Here is a 16,838-nt window from a genome sequence, read left to right as displayed (position 1 = left end):
GCATTGTTGAATCTCAAATGACCATACCTTACAATGCTGTCATAAGTTACAATTAGTGTTTAAGAATATATCACAGCGTGTTTACTTCACTGACGATATGTCGAGATCGTCAACTAGAAATCAGGAATAACTGCTGTGTTTTTCCCATTGCATGTCATAGTCAGCTACCGTTATACCCTATTCGAACAGGAACAGTAGGTTATATATGGCACCCGTATAACAAAGACAGTATTGTCAGTTGGTGTATTTGGTTGCACGCTGTGAGCTTACATGCACAGTTCGCTTGGTGTAGTCGAATGTCGTCTGCTAGACTCGTCTGTGATCCTGGGGAGACCATCAGTTTTGTGATCACACATGCAGATAGCTTTGTCTAATATTATGATATATATTTGTAACAGCCCATTATGACTTTAAACATAAATAGTTTGTCACATGGGGAAAAGCATAAGATCAGAGAGATTAAGTCAAAACCTAAATCCTCACACCGCAGTACTGTACTGTCATTCCCTGTTGGTACTGCAGTACCAGTGTTTATTCAAGTCGAACGGCATTCGATGAACACCTATGCGCAAATAGCTCATAGAAGGGAGCAAAAAAAAGTCAGTAATAGTCCATCAATAAAACACGACCATTAAACTTATAGGAACAATAAACACTTGGCTGTGGTATTTATTTTCTGTGCAATGTTACAGACAATATTAATTAGATCGTCCGATGGTACCAAAGATTCGATGTTAGGATATCATATGATTCGATAGTTATACGACTAATTCATTTCATGAAAACGAATTTGTGACCGCAGAAATGCACCCCAGACTCTGTACAGTATATCATGATACCAGAATATAGCTTTAGCTTACTTATTGGTCTTGAATTATAATATTAATGTTACACACGCATGGGCAAAGGAATACGTATTTATAAAGTTAAAATGTGACATAGCAGGAAAAGGTAGTTCTGTAAATACTCTCGTTTTTAAGTTACTAAGAAGTATACTCGAAGTCGAGTGTCAGATATGACAAAGTATGCATGTTGCCCCAAGTCAAAAGATTTAACTTTCCCTATATGGAAAATGGAAGTACACGTTCCAATGATATTTTATATATTTTCTATCGTCGTGTGTGGACAGCTGGCGCAAATTTTCCGATGCCCTCAAACGAATCATTCTGTACAGTCTTAATTAGAAACGAAAGTATCATCCAAAGTGTCAATATGTTACAATTCTACCAGTAGATGTAAATGGTATGTATGTGCTCTTTCATCTGTAAATTCTCATGTATTGAAGAACTGGGGCATGCATAACAATATGTTTTGTTACAGTAGTTATGTATTTACCATATTTATTCTACATGTACCAAATCAGTATCATGTCGATGTTGTTTTTAACCCTTTTATGTGTAGGCACTGGCCACATACCCGCCCAGTGGCTGAGCAGGTTGATAGAAACAAAGAAAGGACCTAGCTGGTATTACCTTGGTATTATAAAGAAAGGACCTGGTATTACCTTGGTATTATTGCATCAAGCTAAAAGACATGCCTGAAGTGTGGAAAATCGAGAAATACGCCAGGTACCTGATAACTTCAAGTGCAATGGGAAAAGGACATTGGCAGGTGAGTTATTCACAAAGGAGTCACAAAGGTGAGGGATCGGTCTAAATGATACAGAATAACCTAACTCATTTTTGGTCATTTTTGTTCAAGAATATGCGATTAGTCCAGTGAAAAAAAACCAAACTATTAATGTGAAGTTCTTAATTATCTGTAGTAATACTTTCTCTGCATGTATCGTTCAGTGACATTCCTTTCTGTGAGACATACGCTTATACCGTTTTTCAGCAATACGACGACAACGACGGTGATCTTGTATTGACTCTAACAGACTCAAGTCACCTTGTCTTGTGTCGGAGCACAACTGTTATGGTAAGATGAACGCACGCCAAGTTTTAGCGATCTTTAGTAGGTCTGCAAGTGGAGAAACAGATCAATCATTTCTTTTGCCTTCATTCTAGTTGTTCATAAGTCTGTATTCGTGATATCTTGCAATGCAGGAGAGCCACAGTTTGTTGACAGCCCGGGCCTGGATGAGGGGAATGACGAAGAGAGATAGCATGCTGCTCATGTATAAAGTGGCAGTAAGCCGTTTTTGGTTCCAATTCCTGCACTCAGTAGTAAATAGACGATATTTCATTACGATTAAACTAAATTATGAACATAGAGTACTGACATTTCATGTCCCCCGCCGTGATATTGCTGGAACATTGCTAAAAGCGGCATATACCTAAACTCACTCACTCACACACTGTTAGAGCTTTGTGCATGTGCCTTGAACACGGTAAAGACGCATTATACATTCACAATCATTATTACGAGACAACATAGTTGTCTGAAGCGTCGTAAAATATTTAACAAGCACTCTTGAACAGAACAAATATAATTTTTTGGGTGAAAGAAAGGTCGCAGGAAATGACAAAGCGAATGCGTTTGTATCTTTACTATCGTGCCACAGATGCTGCGATGTATATTTATATTAGTATTATATTTCATATCAACATATAAGTCATACAGGACCCCGTGATCTTGAAACCATCTATTTATCTGTTCTACTGACAGAATGAAACCAGACGATTTCGATTGAAGTTTTATGCGTGCGATGGGATAACAGCTGAAAGTCAATGTGCAGCTTGTGCAGAGAGACTGTCAAAATTCTTCCCTGTTAAGATGGATAGTCCAACAACAAAAAGTATGGGTGCCACAAGCACAAACGTGAGTAGGAGACTTTCTGCCTTTTGGACATCCTTTTCATGTCCTAGAAAGCCATTTGCCAATAATCAAGGTCCTCTTCTGCTAAGTGCAGACATCGACTGCCATGGGCCTTAAGCAGTGTTAGGCACCCCATTGTGCTCTGCCATGGCGTCTCACACTGGTAAGCATGAGCGACATATCATGAGCAACCCATCTTATAAACCTAAAAGCAATACAGTATAAATGTCTGATGTGTGTTTAAACAACATCTTAATTTTTTTTTGTATGGTGTAGGAGAAGCCGAAGGACCCTGCCCATTCACAGGTTTCTCAGGATGAACTGCTTCAAGGGGAGGTCACCCTCAGTAAAATGGCCAAGGTGAGAAAACTCATAAGGGGTGTCACATGAATGACTGAAATAACAACCAGCAAGCGAGACATTCAAGCTAAGGCAACTACGAGTAACGCATACGCGTACTCATTCTATAAGAAGGTATTTACTCTCGGCCAGGGTCGTCAGATGGTTATTCCGGGAAGATGTCTTATTGACAGAAGAGGAACAATATGTGTGAGTGGCCATCCAATCCCACAGGTCTCCCTTTTCAAGAATGGAAGGCTGCAGTCAAAGTAATGTAGTCTCAGTACTTTCCGTTACACTCCACTACTAAGTGTACTGAAACAAAGTTTACTGAGACTGGGGAGGTTGAAGATCAATTTTAAATCAGATCACTAACGATTACAATCAAACACTGACTGACGAATGTTCACTACTTTGGGTCTCTAACATTGCTACAGGCCCAGTTTTTACAAATAACCCTGCTAGATGGTTAAATATATCCACATCACAAGCACCACTTCACAAGGCAGAAGTCATCAAACAGGACCAGTGCATATTTCCTTGTTTTAGTGTAATATTCCCATGTCGTTATCTATCATCGCATGGTAAGCAGTTTCATTGGCGCATTAATCTAAACCATGCAGTATTAGCTATTATTAACCCCCTGGATGCCGAGTTTTTTTGCAGGCGCACATTTTCATAAAGTTTGAAAAGTGAACGTTGTGCGAGATTTGCGCTCGCGTGGTCCTGGATCTGCGTACGGCTATGAAATTGCACAGACATGTAGGATATTTGATTTCCTATCCGTTGGTATAAATATAATTGCGGCTACCTCAGGGGTTTGAGAAAGAGACACTGCTAAAAGTTGTCCAAAACTTTTGTGTATGTTCAAAAACAGTAAATTTCTCAGTTTTTTATCATGCACCAATAAAAGCACTCTGCTACGATTTTTTTAATTTGGCATCTTTACGGGAAGTGTCAGCGAAGAAAATACAGCTTGATATCTGAACGACATAAGTGTATATGAAATGGATGTATGTGCTAATGCATAACGTCATACTCACAAAATCAAAAATGACCCGCAATAAATGTCAAAAATCGATTTTCTACTATGACGTCAAACGTCGACAGAGAGGTCATGCACGTATAAAGATAAGGGGGCATAACTCAGCTATGGTTTACATTAGGTCAATGTAACTCCGATCACATGGAGAGAATTTGCTGTGGATATGGACAGTATATTTTCGTGATGTTTTGTTCACAGTGAGCCAAACTATTCCAACACAAATTTCCCCAATGTGAGAGGATACCTTTTGGTAGTTTCACAATCTGTAAGAAAAGATGCAAGTGTACTACATCAAAAATCAGGCAATAGCGATTTGGATGTCCCTATCCGATACATATTTTAGTTCTTAGATTCCCATATTCTCCTGTTTGTGTATATGTATTTTTATTAATTTTCCATCATTATTAACGGAGTAACAGCCACATTTTCAAACGTAATGAAATAACTGAAAATAATGCGACATTTTAGTTGACGTCACAGCATGTTTTGTGCATTTTGTGACGTCGGAAAAAGACTACTCTGGTTGCTGATTAGGATATATCTAACACTAGTTTCCACTCAATGTGTAAAAGATCTGGGCTTCTGTGTCAGAATTCAACACTTTTCAGCCAAAATATAAAATGAATGGTATTATCACTGAAATAGTGTCCTGAATATATCAACAATTACACGGTTTTACTACATATCTTATTGTGAGCAGCACGCGCACCTGCCTAGCATCAATTTAGCATAAATGAAAATTTCACAACACCTGAATGTTCATTGAGTATTCATTTAGGAAAAAGACTTTTCTTCTCATGATTATGAAATCAATTCCCTTCATAAGTATGCAATAAAAGGTACAAAGAGATCGATGTTTCAGTAAAGAAGTATTAGAAAATGGACGTAATGCTTGTCCAAATTAAGACTTGACCTGATGTATATATTTTTAACAATTTCCGTATAAATATTGTTTGAGTTAGACATTCTGCCATCAGATATATTTTAATCGCATTTGAATTGACTTTATTATCGAAAAACAATGATAATGAATCATGAAACGTTTTGACAAACTCGCACCTGGTCAATTAATATTGATAATAGTTTTGTCTATAAAAACGACACGAACCAATACAATGAACAAGACAATTCCTTTAAATAGTAGTATGTGTGCCCCTACATTTGATAAAATGTACAAATCATTTTCATTAATATTATCCGTTTTACTTATAAGTTGGAATTAAATCGTTGTTTATTAACCTGTTCATATGAAACTGCAATATTTGTCCCAACGTATTGAATATTGCACATCACGGGAACTAAAGCACATGTTGCAGTAATGGCTACGTGTGATCTTCCAACACTTGTGTAGAGGCTTAAAATGTGGTATAATACTGTAACACTTACTTAGACAGTTTCCCATGTAAATATTATTCAAACAATCAAAAGCTTTCAAAGAATAATAACGGATACCTTATACCCACACATGATATGGTGTTGAATATGGACATATGTAGATACTGAAATCAATTGCATGAAAAAATATCTGAACGATGCGCAAAATATACATCACAATACTAAAAGTGCAATCGGAATGGTGTGGGCATTGTGTTTACTCTTGTTCAACCGACCTTCACCTCAAAGAAATTGCCTAATATGTGCAACAATGTTGACGTATGACATCACTACCGATGACCGATTTCTTTCAAAATGGCGGCTTCGCTGAGAAGGGTACTCAGGATTTTGCGACGACATTTTGCTTGATTCAGGGATCTTTTGTATATAAATGTGAGATGTAAGTAATCAGAATTATTCTGACTATCTGTGTATTGTGATATGTTCTTATCGTTTACATTGTAAATGACGGAAGAAGCCAGAAATGCCGATAAGTACCGTTGTCGTTCTGCGTGATTTTGCGTCAGTCATGGCGTCACGCTGCACTAAAAGTTTGACAGTTTCTTATGAATTACCAAATTATTTCATTGTATCTATTTTCAATTTGCTATTTTTTGCCACGATACTCTTCCCCTGAATATACTAAGCGTATTGAGCTATTGTAAGCAATGATTAGAGGGCTGGATGTTAGGAAATTTCCGAAAATGCTACGCAGTGTAAAACTGGATTTTTTCTTTGTTTACATTTCAGTCAAGCGCTGTCTTTCGAGCACAGCGTTCGTTTTCATACAAAGTATATTTCGTTTCGTTTTGTCTAGACAGTTGGTATTGGTGACAAAGACCATTTGTAATTTGATTCTAAGATATATGGGGAATTCAATGATGCATTTGTCGCAGCTAACTATGAAGTATACATGATGTAATGGGCTTCTCAATACCGGCCTTCTCGAAACGTGATTTTGTAAACACTATCCAATATGGCGGAAAGCGCACTTCGGCGTTCGTGTAAGTGTATTTTCGAAAACATCCCAACCGATTCTGGGTACATCGGTGACGTTTCAGAATTATCATTCCGGGTTACATGAAAACTTGATATCAGTGATCATTAATATGCTATTTTTGAAATTCATTACTCCCAGTAATTATCCGATTTTCACATTTCAAAACATACTGCAAATAACGCTGTGAATCTCGATTTTGTACAGTTTGAAAAATGGCGACATTTACGAAGAAGCCTATTTTGAAAGGCGATTTTAAGCACTTTCGCTTGGTCTGAGATAATAGTGGATGGTATCAAGAAACTGGGAATTTTCCGCAGAATTCAAAACTGTGAAGTATTTATATATGCGTGGTATATTTAGAATTTTATTCGACTTCAAAGTGAGGGGTGAAGAGGAGGGACATATATGTCCCTGTGGCATCCAGGGGGTTAAGAGAAGTGATATTCATTTCCGTGAAGAGGTATTTTGACCCATTCCCAATTCCTCAGCCTGAACATTCTTAATGCTAATTGGTGTCGGATAATTGGCCTAATCACATTAATAGACCTAACAAGACTAGATGATAAAAGTAAAGGAAGATATGAAGACCTTACAACAAGCTTTGTGTGAATGCCATTTTGCTCAAATGCAAATAAAATATTCCAAAGTTAACTATCATACCCGCTGCACCCCACCCATTCCCACTCCCATGCCTCCAAAAAGTCTTATACACTAATTCTACTTTGATATACAGTACAGAAATTGTTTTGGTTTGAAAAAAAAACAAACTCTATGGCGGTGATGGTTGTTAGTAGCACTGCAATCCAAGAGCATATGGTTGCGGTTATGTTCCAGGTGGTGTCAGGACATCTGAAGGCGAGACTACCTGTAGCATACCAGCACTGTGACTTCCCTCCCGAGGAGATGAAGACCATGATCCGACTGTGTCTCACAGACCCCAGCTTCCCCGCTTTCGTACAGCAAGTGGACATACAACTGCAGAAACTCATAGCGGATGACACCTCAAATGTCACCTGAATATCACCTGAACATCAGAACAAAACTTCTCATTAAATAAATTACGAATTTGGCTGAAAAATAGAGCATATTGTGTATGAATGGTGGTATTTACATTTGGAGAAGTTGAAATGATTAAGTGTCGAAAGTAAACGCTGTAACCAGGATGTATCAAGATGCACGTGGTGAAGTCTTGCCATTAGGTGTATCTCAAAGCAATATGTTCCTTTGTTGGTGTACTTGTAACATATGTACATGTTACTGCAGTTCAAGCTCAACATGTGAACACCACCTGATTTTTATTGCGACTACAACAAAACTGACGTTGGCGTAAGCGTGGGCATGAGCATGGGCATGGATGTGGTTTTGAGGCTTAGTTTATCCATTCTCTGACCTGCAGTGGGGGCCTATGCTAAACTTGTCTTTTGAAAATTATAGTCTCTGTACACAGCCTGCATGCATATTTCACGTAGGTTGTGCAGGACTGACTGGGTTCTAGCCCTACTGGCTTCTTGTCTAATCATGTGCTTACTAAATAGAATGAAGCAAATGCCAGACAATATTCCTGGCCACTAGCCAAGATGTTGTTCCAGCCACCTGTGGAGCAGAATAGACCTTAGTGATCAATGCGTTGAAACACTAGTAAAATAAGATGGTTGAATATGGTTGATGTGGTGATTTACCAGCGGCATTGAATGTAACTGGGATTTATGATGGCAGAATCGTGAAATATCTTTACTTTGCTCCCTTGCATTTTAAATATATAATGTACTGTTTTAGACAGTGACTGCCCAGCCATTAAGCTGTGAAAACTTTCAATGGATTTGTTTTCTCCTGCGCTGACTTCCACCACATTGATGATACCACAGTACACCATGGACATCCGCCTCGTGCATATATGCTGGTAAAGCGCTTGTTATTAAATGTTGCTATTCTGTTTTATCTACAGCTTAAGATTTGACACTGAATCATGGTTCTTTTCAGATTGTGTTGACCCAAATATGGAAAGAGCATTACTGAATTAGCGCCGGTGATATTCAGAGTGATTTATACGCGTGAATGAGCACATTATACATATTGCTGTTTGAAATAGTATTGTATACAGCGCCTTGCTCACAACTAATGGAACTAATGTTCCGTAGTATCTTCACTCGTATAGGAAAACTCAAGGGCAAACACCCATAATACAAAATCTACCTTTTGCAGCTCGACCGGAACGGTATTATAGTCACTCGGTTGCCAATATCATAATACGTTTTCAGCCTCAGTGGAGAGTTGTGTGTACAGATTATTTTGTGGCTGGGTAAACGGGTTGATTCGTACAATTACGGGTATAAATGTCTGTACATCAGCAGTGGATATAAGAGGCTGACAGAAGAAGGTACACCCTAAATCTTACAAACTGCTTTGAATACGGATGTATATGATACATGATTACACGATGCCATTTAGAAAGTGGTCAAATGCAACATATGTCATATTTGGGATTTCACTTTCACTGTGGAAGTCGCGGTGGCTGAGCGGGCTAGGCGGCTGACTTTGTGTGCTGGCGATTAGGTGCCTGACTCTGAGGGTGCGGGTTCGAATCCCGGATGGGACTCAACCGAAAAAAGTACTAGCATTTGTACTTTACTAAGAAAGTGAAATCCCAAATATGACATATGTTGTATATGATACATGTCTTTAAACAGAGAACACATCCCGGTGTAGGGTCCTACGAACTTCTTAAACACATTCTTAACTTATTAGCAACTATGGAAGTTAAGAATTCTTAGGGCTATGAAAGTTTCGAGAACAAGAGCCGTAGCCCGTATATTTTTACACGAGATTTGGGATAAAGACTGCCCAATGCAGTTCGTACTAATTGGAATTGGTACTGGACTCTTTTCTGTGTTCATCACATGTAGAGCCCTTATCAGGTAACAAGTACACACATATTTAACAAACACAGATTTTCTATTTTCACAAGAACATAAGAAATGATACATAATTCTTGGTTTGTCACACGTCAGTGGTCAGATTTTGTAACTTTATCAGCATTTCTATATGTCTCGAGACCTATTTTCTCGCCTGATATATCAGTCAATTTTGACAGCTTCGTATTAGACATACAATAACATTCTGTGTATTTGTTCATCTGAACAGGAGTGAGTGAGTGAGTTAATATTTAACGTCACATCGGCAATATTTCAGCCATATCGTAACGGAATATCTGACCAGGAACATATTACTAAACATGGATGCAATAACTGATATAACAGCATGTTCTTGACTGAATATCGTCATACTTGACAAAGAAAAAGGTAAAATATTTTAATCAGCGAAACGTTTGAGAAGTAAACCTGCCTTATCAACATACATAAGCATGTGTGTGCGTGCGTGTGTGTGTCACTCTCGTCAATATTCCAGTCACATGACAGTGGTCCTTAAAGAATCGAGTTTTGACAGACAGTGACAATCCAGTGACTGGTATTGCTCGCAGCTGTATTCTCCTCTGCAAGCTGCAATGGGTGGCTAACAACGCGTTTTTATATATGCACTGAAAGCAATTAAAACGCAATTGGTATTTGTTGTCTTCGAACTTAAAAAAACTGCTTTAAGATTTTTTACTTACGATACAGAGGATGTGGGGATAAAAGGCTTATATTCTTGCCCATTTCGAGGTTGAGTCCTGGAGACTTCCTCTTTCATGAACTTAGATGCTTAAAACTGAACCATTTACATTTATCGTAAACACAGTCACATTCATGAAAAACGGTGTGCACACGTGTTACTTGCGCTCAGGCCCTATAAAAGGAATTGTGAAACTGAATCACGTTGAGAAAATGCCACGCTTGACACAAGATAAGACTCGGGTTCTCGCGATGGTTAGCGGCGTTTCTTCAGGTGTGATGATTGCCAGGCACTGTAATGTGCTTCTATACACCTTTCGTCAACTCCGACAACGTTTTCGGGACACCGGAAGTGATGCATTTTTATATGTCCGCAACCTGGCTTTGACGACAGCTCGACAGGACGGCAATATCCGAGTCTTACACTTCGGTTCAAAACAGCTGATGATAATGCAGGGAGGCCAATTGGGACAAGACAACGTCATGTCTGCGCCAAAACAGTGCTAAGTTGCCTTAACGCGGGTTTAACTACCCTTTGCAGATGGACGTCACAAGTAGAAATTGAATTATTAAGAGAACGGAGATACTATAATGGCACAGTTTTAACTTTGTACAAATAATGAAAAGCAGAGATGCTGGGTGTGTGAATGAGTGAGTGAGTATGAATGACTAACGCCTGTTTTAGCAATATTCCAGCAATATCACGTCAGGTGATGGCAGAGATGTTGAAGCTATACGGTTGTTCTGAACAGGCAGGTAGCGTGTAATATTTGTGAAATGTAGCATGTCACTGTCACACCATTTGACAACGACATTAGTATCTATGTCGAAACGTCGCACTCAGTGAATAAAAGAAGTTGTATATCCATAAATTATGGTCCTCATTCTTAATTGTTAAGAGTTTCGATCGATCTGAATCGGTAACTTTTTTAGTTTTAATCAGCTGTACTCTGCATAGAGCCAGCAGCAGAATTCGCCTCCACCACGGGGATAGGCATGGTGTGATTCAAGATGCATTGCAGACATGAAAGATTTTGAGTAAGTATGTGGAGATTCAGCACAGACGACTTCGTCTTAAGGTCATTTCATCAGTACATATCAGGAGATACAGTACAGATGTGATTTTCTAAAGGTTATTTCATCAGTATGCCCGTTAAGATCCGGGATAGAATAGGTTTTCAGCAACCTTTGCTTGCCACAGAAGGCGACTATGCTTGTAAGAGGCAAGAATCAGTACAGACGTGTTTGTCTGAAGGTTATTGTATCAGTAAATATCTAGAGATTCAGTATTTACTTGTTTGTCTGAAGGTTATTTCATCGGTACATATCTTGAGATTCAGTACAGACGTGTAAGGTTTTTTTCTGGAGTAAATATCTGGAGATTCCCATAGTTGTTAAACAGGTTTCCTCTTGCCAAGTGTTTCAACATTGAGGCACTTGTATGTCTATCAGAGCTTCGTGTCTTTAAGTCATTTATCAACAATCCTGTAAGATCTTTGGAAGAACGAGGCCCTGGAGATATAAAGTAGTTTGAAATGTCAGTCATATGTGTTTCTCAACAAATGATGTTCAGGGTAACAAGTCACATTTTCCGTCCTCTAACCATGCAATCATGCATGCGACACACGGGTCATATAACCCGCGTAAACTAAGTGTCTGGTTCACTTTGTAATAAAACTTGCGTGTGTGATGTTATTGGCTGACAGACGCTGAATTCTTCTTTAATACATTAATAGGTAGTAATATATAATCGTGCGCACACTTTCTGTCCTACACCTGTTGCACGAACACGAAAGTGAACGTTATTTACCTGAACTGTGGGGCATGCGCTATGGAGACAGTGTTTTCCTTACCACTAGTCTTGCCCATGTATTTCGATTTGGGTTGGCGTGGTGGTCATGGACACTCAGAAAACCACTTCGCATGATACTGATACCATTATAAGATTTGTTAAAATACGATGACGTGTGTGTTCTGCGTTCCTTACGTATTTTTAGGGTCGTTTTCTCACATCAATGTTTCTGCCACTTATACATCATGATATTTCTTGTCTCAGTTTATGAAAGAAACGTACGACTTGTAGGGAGAAGTTGTATTTCAGATCGATGTGTTCATTCTTTATAATTCGTGACCTACACCAAACCAACCCGTAAGTGGAATGAAATAAAATCACCAACAAACAAACAAAAAAAAAAAAGAAAGAAAGAAAGGAAAAAAATCAAAACAATGAAAGTTTATCAATGTAAAGAGCAACAGAGCAAGGTTTCAATGTATAGCGGTGATAAGGGTGATTCTTAATAACGATTTAAGAATGTACACGGAAACGTCGGTCCATGCCTTAAACAAGAAGTTGCTATCCATAAAGCTGCAGTATAATTCATTCAAAAAAAAATACTTGCAAGATAGGTTCACGTGGTTCTCTTCTTGTACTATTCTCTTCTTGAATCATGAGGTCTTCAGCACCATGGCTAGCCATAAAAGGCGACTAAAGGGATCGGGGGTCAGACTCGCTGACTTGGTTGACACATGTCATCGGTTCCCAATTGCGTAGATTAACGCTCATGATGTTGATCACTGGATTGTGTGGTCAAGACGCCGTTATTTACAGATCGCCGCCATATAGCTGGAATATTGCTGAGTGCGCCGTAAAATAAACCCACCCTTGTACTTCTCTCGGCTGTAACAGATATTGAGGTACGTATGGGTTTGTAACGCTGAGTGTTTAGGGCTATGATATACGTTTATTAATATGTATATATGAATATTTGAACGCTACATTATGCGCACAGACACTAAACACATGTTTTGAACCATTGCTACACATGCTGCCTTTGTTGCTTGTATTACAGCATGTACACATTGGCGATGTGTCATGTTTGAAATACGTGACTGTAGATAGCCTTCACTACTCATGTCGGTGTATTTATTATGCATGCTAGACTATGTCAATATATATTATATACCATGGGGGGCGCTCCGTACTGAGAAAAAGAAGCCCTTGGGCAGTCTGTCAAGGAGTAGGAAAAGTGGGTGTATGCTTGACAGCAGTACGATGAACGACTCTAACTAAATCCTGACATTGGATGACGGTTTGGATTGACAATGACATCCTCCGTGAATGGGGAAACCGGGTTAGAATTAGTTTCCACCAATGTATATGTTGATCGTAAGAGGCTGATAAATGGGCAGACGGGCTCGGTGACTTGGTCAGTGTCTACGTACCCGTCGGCTTGGCTCATTGCTCATCATATCAACCACTACAGATTTTGATCCACACATAATGGATCATATTTAATGGTTTATTTACAAGGCGACGCCATGCGGCTGTGACATATCAGCGCCACGTCATATTGCTGAGTATGGCTTTAAATAAAGCACACACATACACATGACCGAAAACAAGCACATGCATAGCGTGTTACAAATCGCGATTGTATGTAGTTACTCTATACTTATGACGTTACAGTGGTCATCGTTGCAGAGACTGCAAGAGGATATCGTCATACGGAGATATGCGAAATGTAACATGAACCACCGCCCTCAAAATAGCACTCGGCTTTTGAGACGCAAGGCTGACCCAAAACTATGCAATGAATTTCCAGCGTCAAGCTTCTGGTCACACGTAAAACATGACTTTTGTCAACTATTAAATTGCAAAAAAAGGAAGAAGAGAAAAACAGATCAGAGAGCACAGTAAGGTTAACTGTGATCGCCATGAAATCAGTCGAAGGTTGGATGTTTTTACTGACCTAAAGATTGCCAGGAAATTAAAAACTCCACCAACAAACATTAACATAGCTTTCATGTCGTGAATGGTCAGTCCAATAATTGGGTCCTCAGGCTTCATCGACAGAAGTCGTGTTGTAGGCTGTTCTTGCGATAAAGAAAACATCCTTTTCTGTGTACCTAAATTCTCTTTATGCTACATTCCACCAACAAACAGTAACGTTTCATGTCATGAATAGTCAGTACAGTAAATGAGGCCTCAAACGTCATCGACAAATGTCTTGTGGAAGGTTCTTGCGATACAGAAAACATCTTTTTCTGTGGACCTAAGTTCTCTGTATACTGTGACGCAAAGGGGGCAAATGTATCCGTACATTTACGTCAATCATACAATTACTGCATCACAACAAGCAATCACTAGTCCAGTCATGATCAGACCAGCCAGTCACAACATGCTGTATGAAAATTATCCATACACAGTGAACTGATTCGCAAAAACCTTGGCGTAAGAAACTTACTCCGTTCAATACATAAGTCACGGACTTCTGTGTCATTAATTTTCGGAGAAAAATATCCATATACAGTCAAAAGCCCAGAAACATGGTGTATGCAATCCAAAAGTGGACATCCAAAATATTTTGTCTTAATATACATACACAATCAGTTGCATTGGATGATAAAACATGTGTCTCGAAACATCGTAAGGGAAAAAAATATAAACAATCATTCTGATTAACCGCTTTATAGAACCATGACCTTTGAACTTGTAATCGCCGTACGAGGAAATGACGAGGATAAGAAGATTAATGAAAGTTCAGTTGACGGCCGGTCATTTAATGTCAAGCTGTCGCGAGGGGAGTAATATCCCACCTGAACAGGTAGATTGAGGAAGGTCGGTAATGATGTCAGTCCGGTGCTTTTGAAGTAGTGTAAGTGGTGTTTGATGCTATAACAACACTCGCATTCTCAATAGACAAAAAGCACTTGTTCACACTTTTGATTCGGATACCCGAATTGTGTCATAGCGTTGATCCTTGGACACATTTCGGAAAGAGGATTGTTTTACCTGGCTAAACGGACAACTCCCATGCTTCTGTCCACTGGAAGGAAATCTAACAGGTAGGTACAGTAACATGTCATTTTCCAGTTACATTAAAAATTGACAAACTTGTTTATTACTCTTACCAAGCTGTATGTTAGCAATGCTGTGGTTATCCAACTCGGAGTGCCGCCTCTTGTCTTTATCCAAGACAAACCTGTGATGTTTACTGTCCCGTTATAACGCGACGTTTGGAAGAGCTACGGGGTGATTGACTTAATGTCATGATGATGATCATCAGTATATCAGCGATATCAGCATTTGATTAGACTATAAAAAGGATTGGTCTTAAAACAGAATGTGTTTGTGAGCGATTGTTTTTTGTTGACAACTTCACAGCCGACGATAACGGGATGTCTATACGTACGCTTCCAACACAAGGAATAATAATCGACTAACGCAGCCGCTTCGTACACATATCGGGATATACATGTACATTTACGGTTTCTCTAATATTTTCAAGGTGCTTGATAAAATCTAACGTGGGAGCATGTTTTCCACAATGAAATAACCATCACCTCGCGCATGTTTTGAACATCGAGAAGTTATGATGTTTCAGGGTAGTAAGTGATCTTCTATTACAGGCTTTGACCAGAAAACCAAACGAACGTAATCACGTTTTGTGATGTATACTATAGTTTTGATTAACATGCGAAGGGTTTGTAGAAATCCCGATCTGGATATAGTACAGCAAACCAGAAAGCTTATATTTTCTTCCACTGGCTGATGTGGACAGACATCTTTGATATGGCTCATTATAAGGACATGGGCAGTTAACTGTTGATAGTTCCCTATTGACAGGTGTCCCCTCGTTTTAGTGCGAAAGTTATGAATTTGCCATTAAGTTATCCTCATATTTGTGACATGTTAACACATCTGTTATCTTGTTCTTTTCCTCACTTAGGCGTTTCATGACTTCATGATAATTGTGTTCGTTTTTCATTTTTTTCTTTCATGTCTCCAAGGGCAGATGTGGAATAGTCAATGGTTAAGACATGGTATTGGTAACACTCAGATGTGTACTATGTTATGGGATGATCAGGTCTGTGTCGTATTTCCTTTATGTATAGTTTCACACAGAGTAGAACCCTTGTATCTCAGGTCCTTGCAGGAGCCTCTTGATATGGTGACGTGGCTCCTAATATGGGAACGTTGTGACTCCTAATATGGGGATGCTGTTGCTGAGCTGACCATCATCCCCATACAGTGTTATGGTAGGGTGTTGCATGACTATTCTGTCATCCTAACCCAGAATATTGCCAACACAAAGAAAGTAAAAACATTTTTCTTATTTATGTTGCACTTTCTGCTGACCACAACAATGAAGGAGCGTGCATGACAAACTATGATCATTATTTTCAATCTGCAGTTAAGAGTAAAACTGACTCTTTTCAAAGATTGTCAAAGTAGTAATGATAAAACTTCTGATGCACTAAACAGTATTTCAGCTATATGTTGGTGGGGTGCAAACAACAGAATCTGTAGTAGCTAGACAATCCAGGTGTTGATGTAATGAGCAGTGGCTTGCACAGACATGGTACAATGTCACCAAACCAGGACTCTGCTCAGATGATCCATTACAACAATCATTGCCTGTTTGAGAACAATTCTAACCAGACTAGGGTTGGTGGGGTAGTCTACTGGTTACAGTGTTTGCTCGTCACGCCGAAGACCTGGGTTAATTGGACTCCCCTCATGGGTACAATGTGTGAAGCTCATTTCTGGTGTTCCCCACCATGATTTTGCTGGAATATTGCTAAGACAGGCAACTCCAAAGAGAATATCCCATGCAGAAAGAACCAACCCCAGTAATGTCAGTAGGAACTATAGCTTTTATGATGTCATAAGAATCTCTGTCACAGTTTAGACAGTCTGCCACCAAGTCTC

General features: G+C 39.1%; 2 protein-coding genes across 2 annotated transcripts in view; both read left to right on the top strand.

The window, feature by feature from the left end:
- Positions 1-72: 72 nt before the first annotated feature.
- On the top strand, positions 73-7,596 carry LOC137277091 (meiotic recombination protein REC114-like). Its single transcript, XM_067808753.1, has 7 exons — positions 73-194; positions 1,402-1,611; positions 1,837-1,920; positions 2,049-2,132; positions 2,611-2,763; positions 3,037-3,120; positions 7,353-7,596. The coding sequence occupies exons 2-7, from the start codon at positions 1,534-1,536 to the stop codon at positions 7,533-7,535; spliced, it is 666 nt and encodes a 221-aa protein (XP_067664854.1). The 5' UTR covers positions 73-194; positions 1,402-1,533; the 3' UTR covers positions 7,536-7,596.
- Positions 7,597-14,701: 7,105 nt separating this feature from the next.
- Positions 14,702-16,838, top strand: part of LOC137278514 (rho GTPase-activating protein 18-like) — a 49,664-nt gene continuing 47,527 nt past the window's right edge. The window contains exon 1 of the mRNA XM_067810892.1: positions 14,702-14,971. The gene's annotated coding sequence lies outside the window, so the exon portion shown is untranslated. The remainder of the gene's footprint in view (positions 14,972-16,838) is intronic.

This window comes from Haliotis asinina, chromosome 3 (genome assembly GCF_037392515.1).
Source record: "Haliotis asinina isolate JCU_RB_2024 chromosome 3, JCU_Hal_asi_v2, whole genome shotgun sequence".
Lineage (NCBI taxonomy): Eukaryota > Metazoa > Mollusca > Gastropoda > Lepetellida > Haliotidae > Haliotis > Haliotis asinina.
The sequence above is the reverse complement of the archived record's forward strand: the minus strand, read 5'-3'. Positions and strand labels throughout refer to the sequence as shown.